At 39.2% G+C, this 22,248-nt stretch overlaps 1 protein-coding gene across 2 annotated transcripts in view; it reads left to right on the plus strand.

Moving 5' to 3' along the window:
- LOC126259345 (FAD synthase-like) overlaps positions 1-22,248 on the plus strand; it is a 119,131-nt gene that overhangs the window by 59,974 nt on the left and 36,909 nt on the right. The window contains exons 7-9 of one of the 2 annotated variants that reach the window (XM_049956059.1): positions 10,528-10,616; positions 10,721-10,853; positions 16,147-16,320. In XM_049956059.1, the coding sequence (XP_049812016.1) occupies positions 10,528-10,616; positions 10,721-10,853; positions 16,147-16,320 (396 nt within the window). The remainder of the gene's footprint in view (positions 1-10,527; positions 10,617-10,720; positions 10,854-16,146; positions 16,321-22,248) is intronic. The other variant, XM_049956069.1, reaches the window with a different exon arrangement.

The raw sequence follows: 22,248 nt of genomic DNA on the forward strand, positions 1-22,248 counted from the left end.
ACAATGCCAAACTTCTCTCAGTCTTTGTATCCTCTCCTGAAGTGGATGGAGTTGATGTTCAAGTGTTCCACATGTATTCTATTGGAGGGTAGATGTGAGGGTTTTGCTGGCTAGTGGAGTCCCTTAACGCCATGAAGGCAGTTCATATACACATATGTTGCATGAGAACGAGCGTAATTGTTACAAAGGTGGTACCAGGAAGCTATTTCAAGAGAAGTAACGAGTAAGGCTGCAATATGTCTGTGAAATGCCACTGTACTGGTAAAGTTCAACGAATCTGTACCAGAGGTGACTTTAATGTCATACCCAGTAGGTCCCCACACTAAGATTATAGGGATAATAAGATTGTGTGTCTTCAAAACCTTGGCGGACTGTGTCATCTCTCTGTGATGTCACCATACTGCAGATGGTGGTCATTTGAGGTAATACTGAACCCTAATTCATCACTGAAACTATTACCTGTCAGCATATACCATCTCTTTTTGGTTTGGAAATTTACTCCTCCTACTGTTATTTCTGTTTATATTACACCACTGTAGTTTTCAAAATAAATATATACTGTGGAATAAAAAGTTGGACTTTGTGCATAATAATCTGTTTTATTGGTCAAAACTGTAGACATTGGCCTTCTTACATTAGATCGTGATGAGGTTTCCTATCTCTTGATAAGTTTTTATCTTTCTGAAGCTCTAGTCATGATTAATCCCATCTCTGTATAAGTTTTTATCTTTCTGAAGCTCTAGTAATGATTGAGGGAGGTTGACACTGTCCTATTTATCCTCCGCCATGCACTGTACAGTGGCTAGCAGAGTATGTAGGTGTAGAACCTAGTAATTGTAGTGTACCAATACTTAACAGTACTGAATATGGTGTTATCAACACTCTGGCTTGAGGCATTGCATATAAAACTATCAGGTACTTCATTAACAGTTGAATAATCTAACAGCCTATCAAGATTGGGCACATCATGTGATGTATGGTAGGAATCACTTTCACAGATCCTCCTTACCTAATTTGTGGCAGTTGTAATGCAGCTGTTGAAGCATATTCCTGTCAGGCAACTGACCAAAATTTTGCAGCAATTATTTCACTAATAGAACAACAACTTTGGCCTGTGTGATACCATCAACTTACCAAGCAAATTCAGTTACTTATATTCCATCAGGTTCCACATCTTTCTCTGATATGTGATGGGTTATTGGTGAAAAACTCCATAGTGTCAGATAATTTTGATCACTGTGTCAACAAATTCGTGTCCTCCAGATAGCTGGATCATCCAAATGCAATTGTGACGTTGCTAAATCTGAAGGTTCCCTACATGGGTAAGAAGGAAATTAACAATTTCTTTTCCCTCCTCACTGGATGTGTGACATATGAGTGGTTCATAGATATATTGAAGAGAGTAGTTTCTGTAACAATTCCAAATAAAATTTTCCGCCTTTGATAAAATAAGTATTTTACAATAAGCTAGAACCTCTGGCTATTGTGTTAGCTAGAATAGCAATACGAGAGTTCTGACAGCAGTCCACAAAGGAATGTACCTAAAATACAAATATGTTAGTAAAAGGATGAATGGCCTTTCAAACCATGATGCACAAATTTAACACTAAAAGGCTTTTGTACTCAAATAAATGTCACATATAATTACAAACTATGCAGGAAAGTTAATCCAACAGCAATAGAGAGTTTTTTTAAACCTCATCAAGGAAGAAGAGTAGCAGGATGTTTATATGCCGATAACATAGATGACAAATATAATGCTTTCCTTAACACATTTCTCGTGCTCTTTGAGAGTTGCTTTCCATTAAAATGTTCTAAATGGGGTACTAGCAGTAAAAGGCAGCCCGGGTGGCTGACTAGTGGGGTAAGGATATCATGTAGAACAAAGCAGGAATTATATCAAAACATTAGAAGTAATCACAATCAATCTACAGTAGCCCATTACAAATAGTACTGTTATTAGGAGGGCAAAGAGTGTGTGGTATGTAAATAGAGCAGCTAATTCACAGGATAAAATTAAAACCATATGGTCAGTTGTGAAGGAAGTGTCTGGTCAGCAGCACAAGGCTGATAATATAAAGTCAGTTCATAGTAAAAATATTTCTGTTACTGATAAATCAGATATATGTACAGTATTTAACAATTATTTTCTTAGCATTGCTGGTGAATTAAATAAAAATTTAGTTTCTATAGGGAATCATATAACTCTCTTGGCAAATGCCTTTCTGAGATTGATGTCTGAAATACTCCTCTGTGATACAGACAAGGGGGAGATTAAGTCAATAATTAAATCACTGAAGACTAAGGACTCTCATGGATATGATGGAATGCCTAGCAGAATATTAAAGTGCTGTGCTGCACATGTTAACCCTGTTTTTAGCCATATTAGTAATTTTTCCCTTAGGAATGGTCAGTTTCCTGAAGTACTCAGTAGTAAAGCCACTTTATAAAAAGGGAGACAGGAATAATGTAGACAAAGGAAAAATGTAGACAATTTTAGACCTATTCCTATACCATCAGTGTTTGCGAAAGTTATTGAAAAGGCTGTGTATGTAAGGATAATTGATCATTTTACGTCACTCGATTGGATATTAAATGTTCAGTTCGGCTTTAGAAGTCATTTAACAACTGAAAATGCTATATTCTCTTTTCTCTGTGAGGTACTGGATGGATTAAACAAAAGGTTTCGTATGCTAGTCATATTTTTGTATTTAACTCAGGTGTTTGATTGTGTTGATCACAAAATATTGCCCCAGAAATTGGACCATTGGGGAATACGAGGAGTTGCTCACAATTGGTTTCACCTCTTACTTTAGCAACAGAGAGCAAAAGGTCATTATTCACATTGTTGAGAATGGCTGTGATTGTGATGTGGGGTCTGAGCAGGGCACTGTCAGGTGGGAGGTGCCCCAGGGATCAGTGTTGGGGCCACTCCTGTTCCTTATTTATATAAATGATATGCCCTCTAGCATTACAGGTAACTCTAAAACATTTCTGTTTGCTGATGACACTAGCTTGGTAGTGAAGGATGTTGTGTACAATATTGACTCGGTTTCAAATAGTGGAGTTCATGACATAAGCTCATGGCTTGTAGAAAATAAACTAACACTAAATCACAGTAAGACTCAGTTTTTACAGTTTATAACACGCCATTCAACAAAACCTGACGTTTTAATTTCACAGAATGGGCGTATGATTAATGAAACTGAACAGTTCAGATTTCTAGTGGTTCAGATAGATAGTAAGCTGTCGTGGAAAGCCCACATTCAGGATCTTGTTCAAAGACTTAATGCTGCCATTTTTACTATTTGAATGGTATCTGAAGTGAGTGATCGTTCGGCACGAAAATTAGTCTACTTTGCTTATTTTCATTTGCTTAAGGCATATGGTATTATATTTTGAGGTACCTCTTCCAATTCTAAAAGGATATTTTTGGCTCAGAAACAGGCAATTCGGGCAATAAATTGTGTAAGATCGACCTCTGTTCACGAGTCTGGGTATTTTGACATTTGCCTCTCAATATATATATTCCTTACTGTCATTTCTTGTTAACAATATTAGGTTATTCCCAAGAACAAGCAGCTTTCACTCAGTTAATATTCGGCAGAAATAAAGCCTGCATTTGGATCCGACTTCTGTAACTCTTGTGCAGAAAGGTGTGCAGTATTTTGCTGCATCCGTTTTCAATACGCTGCCAATAGAATTCAAAAATCTTAGCAGTAATCCAGTTGCTTTAAATCGAAACTGAAGAGTTTCCTCATGGGTCACTACTTCTGTTATGTGTTACTACTTTTATGTTGTAATTTCATGTTCTGACGCGTTCCATGACCTTGGAGATTTGCTCCTCAATTTGGTCCTATGGAACTTGACGTGTAAATAAATAAATAAAAAATCAACACCAGGCTTAAGCAGTTCTTGAAACAGCAGAAAAGAGAAGCTCTGAAGTTGTTCTGTGCCTTGTTCAAATGCAGCACTAACATGATGAGTGCATGGCAGAAAGTTAAAAAGATGTAGAAACCTAAATATGGCTACAACATTGGATATAAAGTCACCAGCTGGATACAAGACTTTGCACACACAATTACTTCTCCGACTATTAACACTCAAGAAATTTCATTTGGTAGCATGGCAGGCGATCACTTTCTGTTCATCTTGAAAGAAATCAGGCTCGAAACAATGCCAAAGAGATGCTCAGAAGTTGTTCTTGCCTTGTTGTAATGCAGTGCTAGCTTTGTGAGAGCACTAAGGAACTTCCATTGGCAGTCAAGCAAAGACCACCTCCAGGTTTTACAACATTGGTTACCACATGCTTGTGCAAATACATTATCTGAAATGTGGTGTTGTTGTGGTTATCCATCAAAGACTGGTTTGATGCAGCTTTCCATGTTACTCTATCTTGTGCAAGGCTCTTCATCTCTGAATAACTGCTGCAAACTACATGCTTCAAACCTGCTTACTGTATTCATCTTGTGGTCTCCCTCTATGATTTTTATCCCCAACATTTTCCTCCAGTACTAAATTGGCGATTCCTCGATGTCTCAGAATGTGTCCTGTCAACTGATCCTTTCTTTTAGTGAGGATGTACCACAAATTTCTTTTCACATCAGTTCTATTCAATACCACCTTGTTAATTAGATGATCTACTGATCTAATCATCAACATTCTTCTGTAGCACCTACACTCCAGACAGATATCTAGCTGGCCGCTGTGGCCGAGCGGTTCTAGGCACTTCAGTGTGGAACCGCGCTGCTGCTACGGTCACAGGTTCGAATCCTACCTCGGGCATGGATGTGTGTGATGTCCTTAGGTTAGTTAGGTTTAAGTAGCTCTAAGTCAAGGGTCTGATGACCTCAGATGTTAAGTCCCATAGTGCTCAGAGCCATTTGAACAGATGTCTGCAGGAAAGTTTTCCTAATAACTGAATCTACATTTGATGTTAATAAATTTCTCTTCTTCTCCTTCCCATTGCCTTTTTATTCATACATTTTATATCTTCTCTGCTTTGGCCGTGATAAGTTACTTTACTGCCCAAATAGCAAAACTCATCTACTACATTTAATTCCCTCAGCATCACCCTATTTAGTTCAACTATATCTCTATTATAACTATATTCTGTTATCCTGGATTTGATTTTGTTGATGTTCATCTTATATCCTCTTTTCAAGATGATGTCCATTCCATTCAACTGCTCAGATGTTCTTTGCTGTCTTGGAAAGAATTACAGTGTCATCGACAAACTTTCTTCTTACTGAACTTTAATTTCATCTCCAAATTTTTCTTTGGTTTCCTTTACTGTTTGCTCAATGGACAGATTGAATAATATCTGGGATAGGCTAAAACCCTGTCTCATCCCCTTATCAACCGCTGCTTTCCTTTCATGCTCCTTGACTCTTTATAACTGCCCTATGGATTCTGTATAAGTTGTAAATAGTTTTTCACTCCCTGTATTTTACTCCTGATACCTTCAGAATTTCAAAACATGTCATCCAATCAACATAGTTAAAAGCTTTCTCTAATTCTACAAACGTTATAAATGTATGTTTGCCTTTCTTTACCCTATCTTCTGTGGTGCATTATAGAGTCAGTACTGCCTTGTGTGTTTCTACATTTCTCTAAAACCCAAACTGATTTCACCGAGATTAACTTCTACCGGTTTCTCTGTTCTTATGTAAATAATTCGTGTTAGTGTTTTGCAACTATGATTTATTAAATGGATAGTGCAATAATACTCACTCCTGTTAGCACATGCTTTCTTTGGAATTGGAGTTATTACAACATATTTTCAGTTAAATGTGGCTTACAGAATAATCTCTTACGAAATAACTGCACAAATCATTGTACTCATAGTAAAGTAGGGAACAGATGAAGGCCATGCCGTGTCCTATATGCCGTTTTCTCTGTGCTATTGCATCAACAAAACTATGAAAATGGAGTATTAAACCGCAAATGGAATGGAGGCTGGAAGACAACTAGTTACTTTGTAGCACTTAGATTGCTTCAGATAGGAATTGACAGCTTTGTCACATTCATTTGGTGCAAATTGTTCATCAGTTTTTTGTGATATCTCAACTGTGAATGATGATGTTCAAAATCATGTACTAATGCATAAGCTATGCTGTCTTAGAATCCCAGTTACTTTTATCACAGGTATATATCACCTGCTTCACACTTGATGAGTGTAAATTTGGTTATGCAATGAGATGAATGTCCCATACAGTATATAGCAAGACCTCCATCTAAGGGCAGTCTTCAGTGCAGTATTTTACACCATATGTACTGCCTGTATTGAAAGTTCTTTGCTGACAACTGTTGAACTAGTACATATGCAGACAAAATATTCCTCTACTCAGTGACTGTGCCTTTCCAGGATACATGCAAATGCAGTGGCCAGATCCTATTAAAATATTTTCTAATGTGTCGAAGTAACTATAAACTATTTGCTTTTAGCAACTTATGGAGTCCTGAGTTCCATACAGAACACTCACCCACTCCCTGTCCAGAGGATATGCCAGTGGTTACAGCAGAGCAGTGGCCATCATGAAAACTTCTCAGTTCATCAGGCACCTAGGACGGAATAAGATCCTATTTCTATTTGAAACAATAAGTGCATTGTCATCTCTCAACACCTCCAGCATCTTATGAACAGTATGCAAAAGATGGTTGGTTTACAAGGATATGGTACTTTCATGAGACAGGTGCTTTGGGAAACCTTATGTGTTAACCAGTCGATCAAGGCAGACAACAAAATGGATAAGTGGATTGCCCTGTAGAATGTGTGACACAAATTGAGTACTTCATCTCAATTTTAGTGCATCTGACCACATCCCTAAACTGAAAGTTAGGAATATAAATCATGGAAAGAAAAGTTGGAAGAAACATAGTGGAACTGAGATCCAATGCTATACTCTGCAGTATGTTGCAGAACAGTGCGGTGTATGAGTGCACATGTGATAGTTGGCATCTAATGTCATATCATTAGGATACACTTCCATCATGGTAACTTCCTCAGTTACCTCTGCAGGATAAGTCATCAGGAACTCCTCAACAGTTTCACATGACTCAACTTCAGAAGGTAATTTAAATAACATATTCCTTTTGTGTGAGCTATTGAAACTAGCAAGTTACTTTATGCTAGATACTAAGCAAGCTGAAACAACTACTACTCCCAAGTGTCGCCACTATCTTCCCATCAGAAAGTGCAGCAATTTAGAGGATGGTCATGGACTTTTAAAGAGATTGTAAATTATAAACATAGTTGAGAGTCTATTCCCGTGGAGAGCTTTTATGCTACCTTATGGACTATCTGGCAGTTGATAGTGCCATATGGAACTACAATGATGGGTTGTTATGACCAGCTTTCAGCAATTATATGCTCTGTGTATTCTTTTGTTTTCCTAATTAACAGATGTACCACCTGTGTAATAAGGTGTTGGCTACATGGTATATACAGAAAACACCAATAAAAGAAGTAAATACTTGAAATGTTTAATTAGTATAAGATCACTATATCTCAATTGCATAGGTTTAGGTTGCAAACTGGAAATTAATGTTTTAATAGGTATTTATCAAGGTACCGCTCAGCATGCATTGTGTTCCAAATGAGATACAGACTCACAACTTTTGTGGATGTCATGTCGCACCACACTGTGACATTTGTGTGATGTTGGCTTTGTTCAAGAACCACCTTTGGATTCTCTGATGCCCGATACTGACAACTGTGCTGGAGACCAAACGTCCCAACATGAAACACGGCTTCAACTGACCATAGGAGATTGCCAAAAATATTTGACAAATCTACATGCCTAGCAAGAATCATCTCCCAGTATTCCAACTTATGATCACAATCTTTGCAAGCTATCTTTCTTTACGATTGCTGTGGACTTTGAATGAGTATTTCCTGAACCATCTGCACATCCTCCTCCATCCTGGATGCTGAGGGTCGACTTCTTTTCTTAAGATTTGGTACAGAAGCTGTGTCCAGTAGGTCTGACTGGAAATTCCTTATGGTCTTTGGACCGACCAAGGCATGAGATCATTTCACACTTTGCTACCATCTCTTACTTGTACCATGGATCACCATACTTTGTATCTGTATGCCAGCTGAGCCTGCTCATGCAAAGTTAGAGATTGCACCATGGTCTGCCTCAGATATCTGCAATGACATAAATGAGATTCATGATCCAATCACATTAACATAACCATCACCTATGTTTGATGTCAGTGTGCAGTAGTCATTCACGAACGGCCGGTGCCAGCACTAGCATGACGGCATGCAAAAAACATCTGGGGACAAGGAAAGCAGTGCAGTTGTTGTTGTAATGTGGAAATGGAGTCATTTATCTGACACCCAAAAGAGCCTGATCATTGGCTTTTTGGCCAAGGGTGAATGAATTTGTGAAATGGCTAAGTTTGTAAACTGTTTGTGTGCCACCATAGTTGAAATACACTGTGCATGGCAAAGTGATGCGATCCAAAACTGGCGCTGAGGCAGCTGTGGTGTGCATGGGCCATAGAAGAAAGGGGACAAGGACAGTTGTGGAGATGTGTACGGGCAGATAGACATGACTTTTGATAGTCCAGATGAACCAAGGGGCTACCAAAAGTGTCTCCTCAATGGTCGTTCAGCGAACATTGCTGCGTATGGGTCTCCACAGCAGATGCCTGGTTCACTGGTTCATGCACTCAAGTCGACTGCTGTTTGTCAGCAACAAAGACTGGAATTTACATGACAGTGCTGCAGCTGAACATGCACTGAATGATGACTGATTTCCTTTCCATGTGAATCATGTTTTATGCACCAAGCAAACATTCTGCAACAATCATTGGAAGAGTTTTCTGGCATTCCCTGTGTGATCTCATCAATCTGGAAGGCACAGTGAATCAGCATCGAAATGCATCTGTCCTTGGGTATCATGTCCACCCGTACATGCAGTTTGTCTTTTCTCAGCGCAATGACATCTATCATCATGACAAAGCAGCATGTCGCACAGTTTGCAGTGTGCATGTGTGGCTTGAAGAGTACCAGTATAAGTTTCCTGTGTTCCCATGGCCACCAAACTCACCAGATTTAAAGCAAACCGAGAATCTATGGGAACCCATTTCAATCAGGCTGTTCACACCATGGATCCTCAACTGCTCAACTGAGAAATTAGTGCAACTGGCCACTGCACTGAAGTTGGCATAGCTTGTAACATTATGTGATTGCCTTATCATTTTAAATCATTCATTAATCGAGCAGTCGCTCGGCAACAGCTACAGTTAGCAAATAACTTTGCGAAAATGTAAAAGGTGGACGACCTGTGACGTAACTTGTTATTGTCGAAGCGCCGTCAGAGATGCTGTGAGTTATTGACTTTGAAAACCGCGGCGCGAAAAACGGACAGAAGAAGAACATTTTTACACATTTTGTTTAGATGTACGAGATATTCTCGATGAACAGTTACTCATTCTTCTGTTGTCTCCTGTAACTTGTGTCGGACGCGCATGTCTTGCCGCCGTATTATTATTGTCAAAATTAATATTGTTCTAGTGTAAAGTAAATGTGTAATACTAAAAGTGCCTAGCAGTAGATTTATTGTGCGACGTGTATGTGAAAACGTCAAAAGGAATTGTTTTCATTAAGAGAAGTGCCAGTCAAAACGGCATCCATGTTAATTTCTTCATTGCAGTGTAAGTTCGTCTATTAATTGCCATAAATTCAGAGTTAAATGGAACTGGTGTATGGACTATTCATTTACTATAGAATCTATGTCTCACTTCTTCATGAAATTATTTAATTTTCTATATGTTTCTGCCAAATAGAGAGTTCATAGTCACGAATTCTTTCGTCGAGTTCGGACGGAGGTTGCATGCGGCGAAATATTTTCTCCGCGCCATATTCTACTGGTAAATGCATGATAAACTACGGTCCCTTAGGAAATTCATGTTGAGCTATCCAAAATAATTATATTTTGAATAGGCATTTACTCTCCTCTGCAATGCAACTTCCGACTGATCAGACGATCCAACAAGAAACAGCCGCAGACGGTCGGCGTTCGCAAATATGTTTCCACCGCTGATTATAGCTATATGATACAGCACAAAAGTAACATATTGTTATAATTAGAGACTACGAACGGGGACATTTATAACTGTATGTTTATGTATATACATCACGTAAACATATCGTTATAAGCTCCACATCCCTGTCAGTAACTTCCAGAAATTATTGACACTTTTCCTGCACCTCTTGTAGCAGTCTACGCTGCAAAAAGTGGTTATTCAGGCTTCTGACTGGTATTCATGTTAATGTTACCAGACAGTGTATAACATAATAAATTCTACTGTTGTAAAGAACAGAATCTTTTTTGTTTACTACCCTGACATACGTGAGGATAGTCACTTAAGCAAGGTTGAAGCCAATTGTTTTCCCCATCAAAGTCCAGTTTATGAATGCTATGAATACAATATCCTTGATAAATCTTCTGTTTAAGAAATGTGATTATTATACATCCATACAACATTAATAATTACTAAATTACTTTTCAGCTATTACAGTTTACTAATTACTGTGGAATCTGACATAGAAAAGGATGCTGAGGAGGCTTACAATATGCTGAAGTCATTATTGGGAGAAGGTGCTGTATCTCGTCATCTATTCAGTGCATTTTATCAGGTTTTATATAAATTTGATGGATTTCCATATTGTACCTGTTACTGATACTACTTTGTTTTGTTCCAGGTATTATAGTACCCTATGACAAGTGCCCACTGGATGAAACATATAGAAAAATAGAACAAGCAGTGGCCCGTGGAGACATGGCAACAGTGCGAGAAGCATTCCGTTATGTAGCATCGTTATGTCAAAAGTACAAGTTAGTATCAGCCCTAAGTGTTCACTAATTGGTAGTACATCAAGTTCACGGTGAGACTCAGACATAAAATAATGTGAAGCTCTGGAAGCCTTTTATTAGTATTTTCCTTGAAAATATCTTGTGTAGTTTATTATTGTTTCCTCCCTTTCTGATGCATTTGAAGTGACCTGCATTTTCACATAAGAATAAAATGGTGTGTTATGCCTGACATTTAGCTACTAATCTTGTTTTCTAGTGATGTCCCAGTAATGCTTCTCTTAGGTATATTTTAACATTCCCTTTTTTGAGTGTATTTGAAACATGTTCTGGGTGAACACAAGTTTCATTGGTGGCAGAGATCATTCTGTTTTACAAAACCTCCTACTTAGCTGTTTTCACTGCGGCATATGGCACGTTACACCACTGTTAGGTACCCTTCATCCAATGAACTCCCAGCCTGATATCATCCTATGTCCTGTTCTCAAGATATATTACACATCCTGTTGTTGCCATTTCAGGCCAAAGAAACTGGTACACCTGCCTAATATCATGTAGGTCTCACAAGTGGGGGAAAGAAATACAGTAGAAGAAGAATGGGTAGCTTTGAGAGATGAAATAGTGAAGGCATCAGAGGATCAAGCAGGTAAAAAGATGAGGGCTGGTATAACTCCTTGGGTAACAGAATTTAATTGATAAAAGGCGAAAATATAAAAATGCAGTAAATGAAGCAGGCAGAAAGCAATAAAAACATCTCAAAAATGAGATCAACAGGAAGTGCAAAATGGTTAACCAGGGATGGCTAGAGGACAGATGTAAGGATGTAGAGGCATGTAAGAGAGATACTGCCTACAGGTAAATTAAAGAGTCCTTTGGAGAAAAGAGAACCACTTGTATGAATATCAAGACCTCAGACGGAAACCCAGTTCTAAGCAAAGAAGAGAAAGCAGAAAGGTGGAAGGAGTATATAGAGGGTCTATACAAGGGCGATGTACTTGAGAACAATATTATGGAAATGGAAGAGGATGTAGGTGAAGATGAAATGGGAGATACGATACTGCGTGAAGAGTATGACAGAGCACTGAAAGACCTAAGTTGAAACACGGCCCCAGGAGTAGACAACATTCCATTAGAACTACTGATAGCCTTGAGAGAGCCAGCCCTGACAAAACTCTACCATCTGGTGAGCAAGATGTATGAGACAAGTGAAATACCCACAGACTTGAAGAAGAATATAATAATTTCAATCCCAAAGAAAGCAGGTGTTCAGGTGTTGACAGATGTGAAAATTACCAAACTATCAGTTTAATAAGTCATTGCTGCAAAATACCAACACAAATTCTTTACAGGCAAATGGAAAAACTAGTAGAAGCCGATCTCGGGGAGATCAGTTTGGATTCCGTAGAAATGTTGGAACATGTGAGGCAATATCAACCCTACAACTTATCTTAGAAGATAGATTAAGGAAAGGGAAACCTATGTTTCTAGCATTTGTAGACTTAGAGAATGCTTTTGACAATGTTGACTGGAATACTCTCTCTCAAATTCTTAAGGTGGCAGGGGTTAACTACAGGGAGCGAAATGCTATTTACAGTTTGTACAGAAACCAGATGGCAGTTAGAAGAGTTGAGGGGCATGAAAGGGAAGCAGTGTTTGGGAAGGGAGTGGGACAGGGTTGTAGCCTATCCCAGATGTTATTCAATCTGTATATTGAGCAAACAGTAAAGGAAACAAAAGAAAAATTCGGAGTAGGAATTATAATCTACAGAGAAGAAATAAAAACTTTGAGGTTTGCTGATGATATTGTATTTCTGTCAGAGACTGCAAAGGACCTGGAAGAGTAATTGAACTGAATGGACAGTGTCTTGAAAGGAGGATATAAGATGAACATCAACAAAAGCAAAATGAGGATAATGGAATGTAGCTGAATTAAATCAGGTGATGCTGAGGGAATTAGTCTAGGAAATGAGACACTTAAAGTAGTAAATGAGTTTTGCTATTTAGGGATCAAAATAACTGATGATGGTCGAGGTAGAGAGGATATAAAATGTAGACTGGCAATGTCAAGGAAAGCGTTTCTGAAGAAGAGAAGTTTGTTAACATCGAGTATAAATTTAAGTGTCAGGAAGGCGTTTCTGAAAGTATTTGTATGGAGTGTAGCCATGTATGGAAATAAAATGTGGACGATAAATAGTTTAGACAAGAAGAGAATAGAAGCTTTCGAAATGGGGTGCTACAGAAGAATGCTGAAGATTAGATAGGTAGATAACATAACTAATGAGGAGGTATTGAATAGAATTGGGGAGAAGAGAAATTTATGGTACAACTTGACTAGAAGAAGGGATTGGTTGGTAGGACTTGTTCTGAGACACCAAGGGATCACCAATTTAGTACTGGAGGGCAGCAGGGAGGGTAAAAATCGTAGAGGGAGAACAAGAGATGAATACACTAAGCAGATTCACAAGGATGTAGGTTGCAATGAGTACTGGGAGATGAAGAAGCTTGCACAGGATAGAGTAGCATGGAGAGCTGCATCAAATCAGTCTCTGGACTGAAGACCACAACAACAACCCACGAGCACGCAGAAGTGGTACAACACGATGTGGCATGGACTCGACTAATGGCTGAAGTAGTGCTGGAGAGAATTTACACCACGAATCCTGCAGGGCTGTCCATAAATCCGTAAGAGTACAGGGGGGGGTCTCTTTAGCACGTTGCGTGGCATCCCAGATATGCTCAACAACGTTCATGTCTGGGGAGTTTGGTGGCGAGCAGAAGTGTTTAAACTCAGAAGAGTGTTCCTGGAGCCACTCTGTAACAAGTCTGGATGTGAGGGGTGTTGTATTGCCCTGTTAGAATTGCCCAAATCTGCCGGAATGCACAATGGACATGAATTGATTCAGGTGATCAGACAGGATGCTTACGTATGTGTCACCTATCAGAGTTGTATCTAAACATATCAGGGGTCCCACATCACTCCAACTGCACACACCATTACAGAGTCTCTACCAGCTTGAACAGTCCCCTGCTGACATGCAGGGTCCATGGATTCATGAGGTTGTCTCCATACCCGTACACATCCATATGCTCGATACAAATCGAAATGAGTCTCATTCAACCAGGCAACATGTTTCCACTCATCTACAGTCCAATGTTGGTGTTAACAGGCCCAGATGAGGTGTAAAGCTTTGTGTCATGCAGTCCTCAAGGGTACACACGTGGGCCTTTGGCTCCAAAAGCCCATATTGATGATGCTTTGTGGAATGGTTCACAAACTGGCACTTGTTGATCGCCGAGCCTTGAAATCTGTAGCAATTTGGGGAAGGATTGCAATTCTGTTATTAAAACGGCAATATTGAGGATTGTCCTCACAGTGGCAGGCCTCGTACTGCACACACTCCAGACAATGTGCAGAGAGTTAACGAATTGGTGACTGCTGACAGACGCATCACAGTGAACGAATTGTCATGCTACGTTGGTATAGGGGAAGGAAGTGTTTGCAGAATACTGAAAGTGTTGGCGTTAAAAAAGGTTTGTGCCAGGTGGATTCCCGGGATGTTGACAGTGGCTTACAAAGGAACAAGATAAATGGTATGCAGCAAACTTTTGGAACAGTATGAGAATGGTGGAGATGAATTTCTTGGAAGAATTGTGACAGGTGATGAAACATGGCTCCATCATTTTGCACCAAAGACGAAGAGGCAATCAATGGAGTGGCTTCATGCAAATTCACCCAAGAAAAAAAATTGAAAACCACACCTTCTGCTGGAAAAGTTATGGCTACGGTGTTTTTCGATTCCGAAGGACTCTTGCTTGTGGAAATCATGCCAAGTGGAACCACCATAAATTCTGATGTGTATGTGACAACACTGAAGAAACTTCATGCTCGACTGAATCATGTTCAACCACATCGGCAAAAGCAGGATGTTTTGCTGTTGCATGGTAATGCACAGGCACATGTCTGTCAAAAAACCATGGAAGCGATCACAAAACTTGGATGGACAACACTGAAGCGCCCGCCTTACAGTCCTGACCTGGCTCCACATGACTGTCATCTCTTTGGGAAACTGGAAGACTCTCTTCGTGGAACAAGGTTTGAGGGTTGGGGTTGGGTTCTTTGGGGAAGGAGACCAGACAGCGAGGTCATCGGTCTCATCAGATTAGGGAAGGAAGTCGGCCATGCCCTTTCTAAGGAACCATCCCGGCATTTGCCTGGAGCGATTTAGGGAAATCACGGAAAACCTAAATCAGGATGGCCGGACGCGGAATTGAACTGTTGTCCTCCCAAATTCAAGTCCAGTGTCTAACCACTGTGCCACCTCGCTCGGTGAATAAGGTTTGAAGATGATGACTCCCTTGTGCACGGTGCCAAACAGTGGCTCCAATAAGTTGGTCCAGAATTTTACCGTGCGGGTATACAGGCGCTGGGTCCAAGATGGCGTAAGGCAGTTGAGAGGGATGGAAATTATGTAGAGAAATGAAAATATTGTTCCTACAGGATGTATCTACACACTGTAAAACTTTCAAACATGTAGAATGAAAGATGGATTTAAAAAAAAAAAATGGCGTGCACTTCTTTTGGAGTGACCCTCGTATCACTTATAATTTTTTTCATTATTGTGAAAAATGCCTAGTTACCCAGTCATTTAGACTGCACAGTAAAGTATACATTTTCATATGACTAGCTGGGTAAGTAAGTTCAAAATCAGATGAAAGAAAGGAAATAGGATCATGCCTAATAAAGGACTGTGGTGTTAAAACCAACCTGTGGGTTGACGACAGCTTTATAGCATTACTGTAAATTTGATCCTCTGTTATAGGAATTAGTTGTCTGGCACCCAACGTTTACAAAGTGTATAATTAATGTAATTATGTTTTTAAAAGCAAAGAGCTGAAGGAATCATTAGAGTTTTCTGTGAGGTGGTAATTTCGCCCACAGCTCCAGGTGTAAGTAAACATATTAGCACAGAATAAGAATAAATATTTTAGTTACATCTGGGTGCATAGCCACAATGAATTAAGTGACTGAAAACATCCTTCCACACTGTGATTACCTTTCAGTGGAATGAAATATCTCTTTATATTTTGATCTATCGAGTGGTAACCATTGTGGCTGAATGTTTTCCTTTGTAGAGGAAATCATTTTCTTCTCTTATTCTCTACTAATACTTCTGTCTGTATTACATCATTCCTGATAATGCTTTCTGGAGTATTTACAATATGTGGAAACAAATTCTTGTTAGGTATATGACAAATGCTTGCTTCAGAATATAGTAATTTTAAGTATTCAGAACAAATGCAAAATATTTCAATATAGGCCAGAAGAAGTGTGTCTTTACCTTGATGGAAGCAAAGCAGCAACTGCACTTCTCCATATGCTGTATGCTTGTATGAAGGAAGCTCATTTTGCTGCAAGAGTTGAAGCTATTTATGCAGAAGGTGACAAGTCCAATGTGGAAGTGATGAAATTTATTAGGGAATCAGCAAAGAGGTAATTACTATTTCTCTCTCTCTCTCTCTCTCTCTCTCTCCCCCTCCCTCCCTCCCCCTTCCCCCTCTCCCTCTCTCTTCCTCTCCCCCCCTCTCTCTCTCCCCCCCTTTCCCCCTCTCCCTTTCTCTCTCTTCCTCTCCCCCCTCTCTCTCACTCCCCCCCCCCCCCACCTCTCTCTCTCTCTCTCTCTCTCTCTCTCTGTGTGTGTGTGTGTGTGTGTGTGTGTGTGTGTTTTACTTCTGATAGTAAGTGCTGCATCATGTAAATTGTATATGTCATTTTGCACTTGTATCAGAACACTTCTTTCAGTGTTAAAATTCAGTTGATGATATTTGACAGGGTTGAAACAGAGACAACCACTTGCAAAAGAGCATTTGTTGCATATCAGCTCATGTATAGTAATTATTCATGACTTACATTTGCTTCAAACTTGCAAACTTGAAGTTATTTTTGTAGCATGATTAATTAAAAATAATGTGTATTTGTGATACACAACACAATTATTTTACTATTATAGCCTCCTAAACTGTCATCAGTCACAAATGATTTGGGAGAAAATTGCTATCTCCAGTATGCTGACCCATACTGATGGAATATATGGGTGTTGAGACAAAGCTTTTGTTGTAAGTAAGCTTTGTAGCAAAGACTGCATCACAGTTCTATTAATCTAGCTGAGATGTGCAGAGCTCTGACTGATGGGCTTTTATTTCCAAGCTTTTCATGGGGCAGTAATGGAACTTTGAAAGCAGAAGAAAAAGACTTCCATGGAGCTGTAACAACCATTGTTCTAAGAAAGAGTTGGGTTACTACTCCTACTCCTGATGAAATGTTTATAGGTAGGGTATTTGTGGATAGTTAAAGGGCAGAATCATGCACAGATGTATTCATTGTAGAAAAGAGGGAGCAGAGAAATGTGAAAAATTATTAGTTTTCTGTATTTAAGGCTCTCTGTCAGTCATCACAGAAGCTTTGAAGTCCATAAATGCCTCTCTAATAACACTCTCGTGATAGAGATCATCACACAGTGTTGCAAGTACACTAGGGTTTTAATGTGAATCCCAAGGATATTATCCAGCTACAAGTATGTCAGACTTAAAATTACTTTGGATTTGGTATTGATAGCGTCTCTTGAATATAAATAATGGAAGTTAATGTTAAAGAGATGCTGAGTGTGCATGAAGAAAAACATATCACTTAGGTAAGGAACATAAAAAAGTGTCAGTGGCACACTGGGAACAACATGTGCTTTCATTCTAATATTTAATTCAACAAGCTCCCATTTTATAATAAGACAGAATTTATCTGATCCAGGCTTGTGGGTGATATGACTAAAACACCTGCAAACTCAAGACAGAATTTTAGTGTCTCATCCCCCAATCACCTTTTGGGATAGTGACCCGACATGGAGTAGAGAGAGAACTCAGTCTTTGCCAAAGAGAAGAATATACAGGGACTAAATGTGACAAGCTGAATAATGTGCAGCAGAGTAGGGAAATCTGTAATGCATGTTTTTCTAACAGAGCTCCATGGAACAGGAGTGAGACATAGTGTGTAGGTGGGAAGAGTTCGGTCAGAGTCCTCCAACCATAAGATGATGAAGCTAACATAACATCTGCTTACACCAATGTGTTTTGATCATCACAAGTGTGCAAAATGTATGAAGTAAAAGAACTTTCATACAATGTGTCGCTGCCGAGTAACATTTCGATAAATCTTGGACTGTGCATATAAACAACCTTTTCACTACAGTACAGAAGATAACTGAAAGAAATACATAATGAGACAAACAGAAATGACACTTTCATTCAAAGAGAGTGATTGCACTGAAATCACAATGATTCCTGTACATTACAAAAGGTGGGGCATGGTTCTTCATTGAGAGTGTGGACACCACTTGTAATACTACAACCCAGTGCCTCATATATTTTTCAGCTACTTAATTGCTTGAGTTGGTAACCACATTTTGTAAATATGTGTACATATTAATGAATTTTATCAGTAATAAGTGTTTATGATAATGTATGTTGATAGGATAGGTAAGAATTATTCGTGTCAAATCATTGTAGTAAACAAACTGGCCATGTCAGGGAAGTTTTTATTGTATAAAGCACATAGAATATCTTTTGCATAACAATAATGTTGTTGTCACGAGTACACACAGTTGTAGAGCTAAGGCAAAGGAGGAGTTGTGCCGCATGTGTAGTGTGGAACAGATGTATGTGTTGGCACGCAAGTGCCACAATGTTTTTCATTGAAAATACTGTTGTAATACGTGGCCAGGTGAATCGTGAGTAGGTAAACAAGTATGTGGGCACAGTATATGGTCACTATAAGATTTTGGAAATAATGAAGAATACTGTGTGATTCAAATGTATTCAGGCCACTTGCTAATCAAGAAGAGCCTTTTGCCAGTAATATACCTTATAATAAGCATTACTTTGCACCACAAGCAATGCGTCATAAAATAAAATCCATACAGTATTTTGTAGCTGCGTAATAGGCACACCAATATCTTAGAAACTTTTTGCATCAGTATAGTGTGTTTAGTCAAAGAAAAAACTTGTGGAGTCGTCAGCCTTCAGTAGCATTCTATCTTTTCCCCATAAATTCTGAGAAGGCATTGGTAACTATAGCTGCTGATATAGTATTGCACTATTACTGCAGACAGTCAGTTCAAATTAAAAGTGATTTAAAGTTAAATTTATGTTTTATGACAAGAGCATACTGGCTTTCATGTATTCAAAATGGGGTTAGAATTTTGTGTTGTATTTTGTATATGATACTATATGCATACATCTATGTAACATTTCTACTGAAAACGAATTATTGCAATCAAGTTTTTACTGCATCTGTTCCAGAGTAGTCAATTGTAGAGTAATAACTAAATACTAATAATCAGTTTGTATCATGATTAAGTGTGTTGTCAAACAGACAGCATTATCGTGATATATGTAACACAGTACAGTTTCTGTAACTTGTTGCTAGTACTTGATTATTATTAGCAGTCATTATGGTAACTAACAGCATTGCATTCCAACTTAGTGTCTTTAGTGTTTGTGTCACATGTGTCTTTACCTGTGAGGCAGGGTGTGTGCATTTTATCCATTTCGTGCTTTGTCTTTGTCACACGATGTTCTCCTGATTTCAGAGTCATTACAGTCATTTACTAGATTTAAATTTTTGCTTATTTTGGAGCTGGCAGCCATTTTATTCATTCTAGCCATATTCTGGCATCTAAAATTATGGATAACTACAGTGAAGCTGTAATTTGTTACTGTTTTTTACAATTTGGTCATTGCTGTATGCAGTATTGAACATTTGTGTGATAGCGATCAGGTTGTAACTATCTATATTCTGTCGGTAAACATTTCTCTTTGGATTTGATGCCTTGTTTCCACTAATAGCAGAACATTAGATAAACGTGTCACAGTAAAACCTTACATACAGCTTAGAGTCCCCCCCCCATGAACCATGGACCTTGCCATTGGTGGGGAGGCTTGGGAGGCTTGCATGCCTTAGCGATACAGATATCCGTACTGTAGGTGCAATCACAATGGAGGGGTATCTGTTGAGAGGTCAGACAAACGTATGGTTCCTGAAGAGGGGCAGCAGCCTTTTCAGTAGTTGCAGGGGCAACAGTCTGGATGATAGACTAATCTGGCCTTGTAACACTAACCAAAATGCCCTTGCTGTGCTGGTACTGTGAAAAGCTGAAAGCAAGGGGAAACTACAGCCATAATTTTTCCCGAGGGCCTGCAGCTTTACTGTATGGTTAAATGATGATGGCATCCTCTTGGGTAAAATATTCCGGAGGTAAAATTGGCCCCCATTCAGATCTCTTGGCGGGGACTACTCAGGAGGACGTTGTTATCAGGAGAAAGAAAACGGGCATTCTACGGATTGGAGCGTGAACTGTCAAATCACTTGATTGGGCAGGTAAGTTAGAAAATTAAAAAAGGGAATGGATAGCTTAAAGTTAGATATAGTGGGAATTAGTGAAGTTTGGTGGCAGGAGGAACAAGACTTCTGATCAGGTGAATACAGGGTTATAAATACAAATTCAAATAGGGGTAATGCAGGAGTAGGTTTCATAATGAATAAAAAAATAGGAATGCGGGTAAGCTACTACAAACAGCATAGTGAATGCATTATTGTGGCCAAGATAGATACGAAGCCCATGCCTACCCAGTAGTTCAAGTTTATATGCTGACTAGCTCCGCAGATAATGAAGAGATTGATGAAATGTATGATGAGATAAAAGAAATTATTCAGATAGTGAAGGGAGACAAAAATTTAATAGTCATAGGTGACTGGAACTCGATATTAGGAATAGGCAGATAAGGAAACGTAGTAGATGAATATGGAATGGGAGTAAGGAATGAAAGAGGAAGCCGCCTATTAGAATTTTGCACAGAGCATAACTTAATCATAGGTAACACTTGATTGAAGAATCATGAAAGAAGGTTTTATACATGGAAGAAGCCTGGAGATAGTGGAAGGTCTCAGATAGATTATATAATGGTAAGATAGAGATTGAGGAACCAGGTTTTAAATTGTAAGACATTTCCAGGGGCAGATGTGGACTCCGACCACAATCTATTGGTTATGAACTGTAGATTTAAACTGAAGAAACTGCAAAAAGGTGGGAATTTGAGGAGATGGGACCTGGATAAACTGAAAGAACCAGAGGTTGTACAGAGTTTCAGGGAGAGCATTAGGGAACAATTGACAAGAATGGGAGAAAGAAATACAGTAGAAGAAGAATGGGTAGGTTTGCGAGATAAAATAGTGAAGGCAGCAGAGGATCAAGTAGGTAAAAAGACAAGGGCTAATAGAAATCCATGGGTAACAGAAGAGATATTGAATTCTATTGATGAAAGGAGAAAATATAAAAATGCCCTAAATGAAGCAGGCAAAAAGGAATACAAACGTCTCAAAAATGAGATCAACAGGAAGTGCAAAATGGCTAAGCAGCGATGGCTAGAGGTCAAATGTAAGGATGTGGAGGTGCATATCACTAGGGGTAAGGTAGATACTGCCTACAGGAAAATTAAAGAGACCTTTGGAGAAAAGAGAACCATTTGCATGAATATCAAGAGCTCAGATAGAGACCCATTTCTAAGCAAAGAAGGGAAAGCAGATAGCGAAATGCAGGAAGATCTGCAGGGGATAGGCACTTGGTGCAGGGAGTGGCAACTGACCCTTAACGTAGACAGATGTAATGTATTGCGAATACATAGGAAGAAAGAACCTTTATTGTTAGCGGAACAAACACTGGTAGCAGTTACTTCTGTAAAATATCTGGGAGTATACGTACGGAACGATTTGAAGTGGAATTATGTATAAAATTAATTGTTGGTAAGGTGGGTGCCAGGTTGAGATTCGTTGGGAGAATCCTTAGAAAATGTAGTCCATCAACAAAGGAGGTGGCTTACAAAACACTCGTTCGACCTATACTCGAGTATTGCTTATCAGTGTGGGATCTGTACCAGGTCGGGTTGACAGAGGAGATAGAGAAGATCCAAAAAAGAGCGGCACTTTTCATCACGGGGTTATATGGTAAGCGTGATAGCATTACGGAGATGTTTAGCAAACTCTAGTGGCAGACTCTCCAAGGGAGGCGCTCTGCATTGCGGTGTAGCTTGCTGTCCAGGTTTCGAGATAGTGCGTTTCTGGATGAGGTATCGAATATATTGCTTCCCCCTTCTTATTCCTCCCAAGGAGATCATGAATGTAAAATTAGAGAGATTTGAGCACGCACGAAGGCTTTCCGGCAGTCGTTCTTCCAATACCATATGTGACTGGAACAGGAAAGGGAGGTAATCACAGTGGCACGTAAAGTGCCCTCCGCCACACAGCGTTGGGTGGCTTGCGGAGTATAAATGTAGATGTAGATGTAGATAGGTGGAAGGAGTATGTAGATGGTCG

This window comes from Schistocerca nitens, chromosome 1, assembly GCF_023898315.1.
Source record: "Schistocerca nitens isolate TAMUIC-IGC-003100 chromosome 1, iqSchNite1.1, whole genome shotgun sequence".
NCBI lineage: Eukaryota > Metazoa > Arthropoda > Insecta > Orthoptera > Acrididae > Schistocerca > Schistocerca nitens.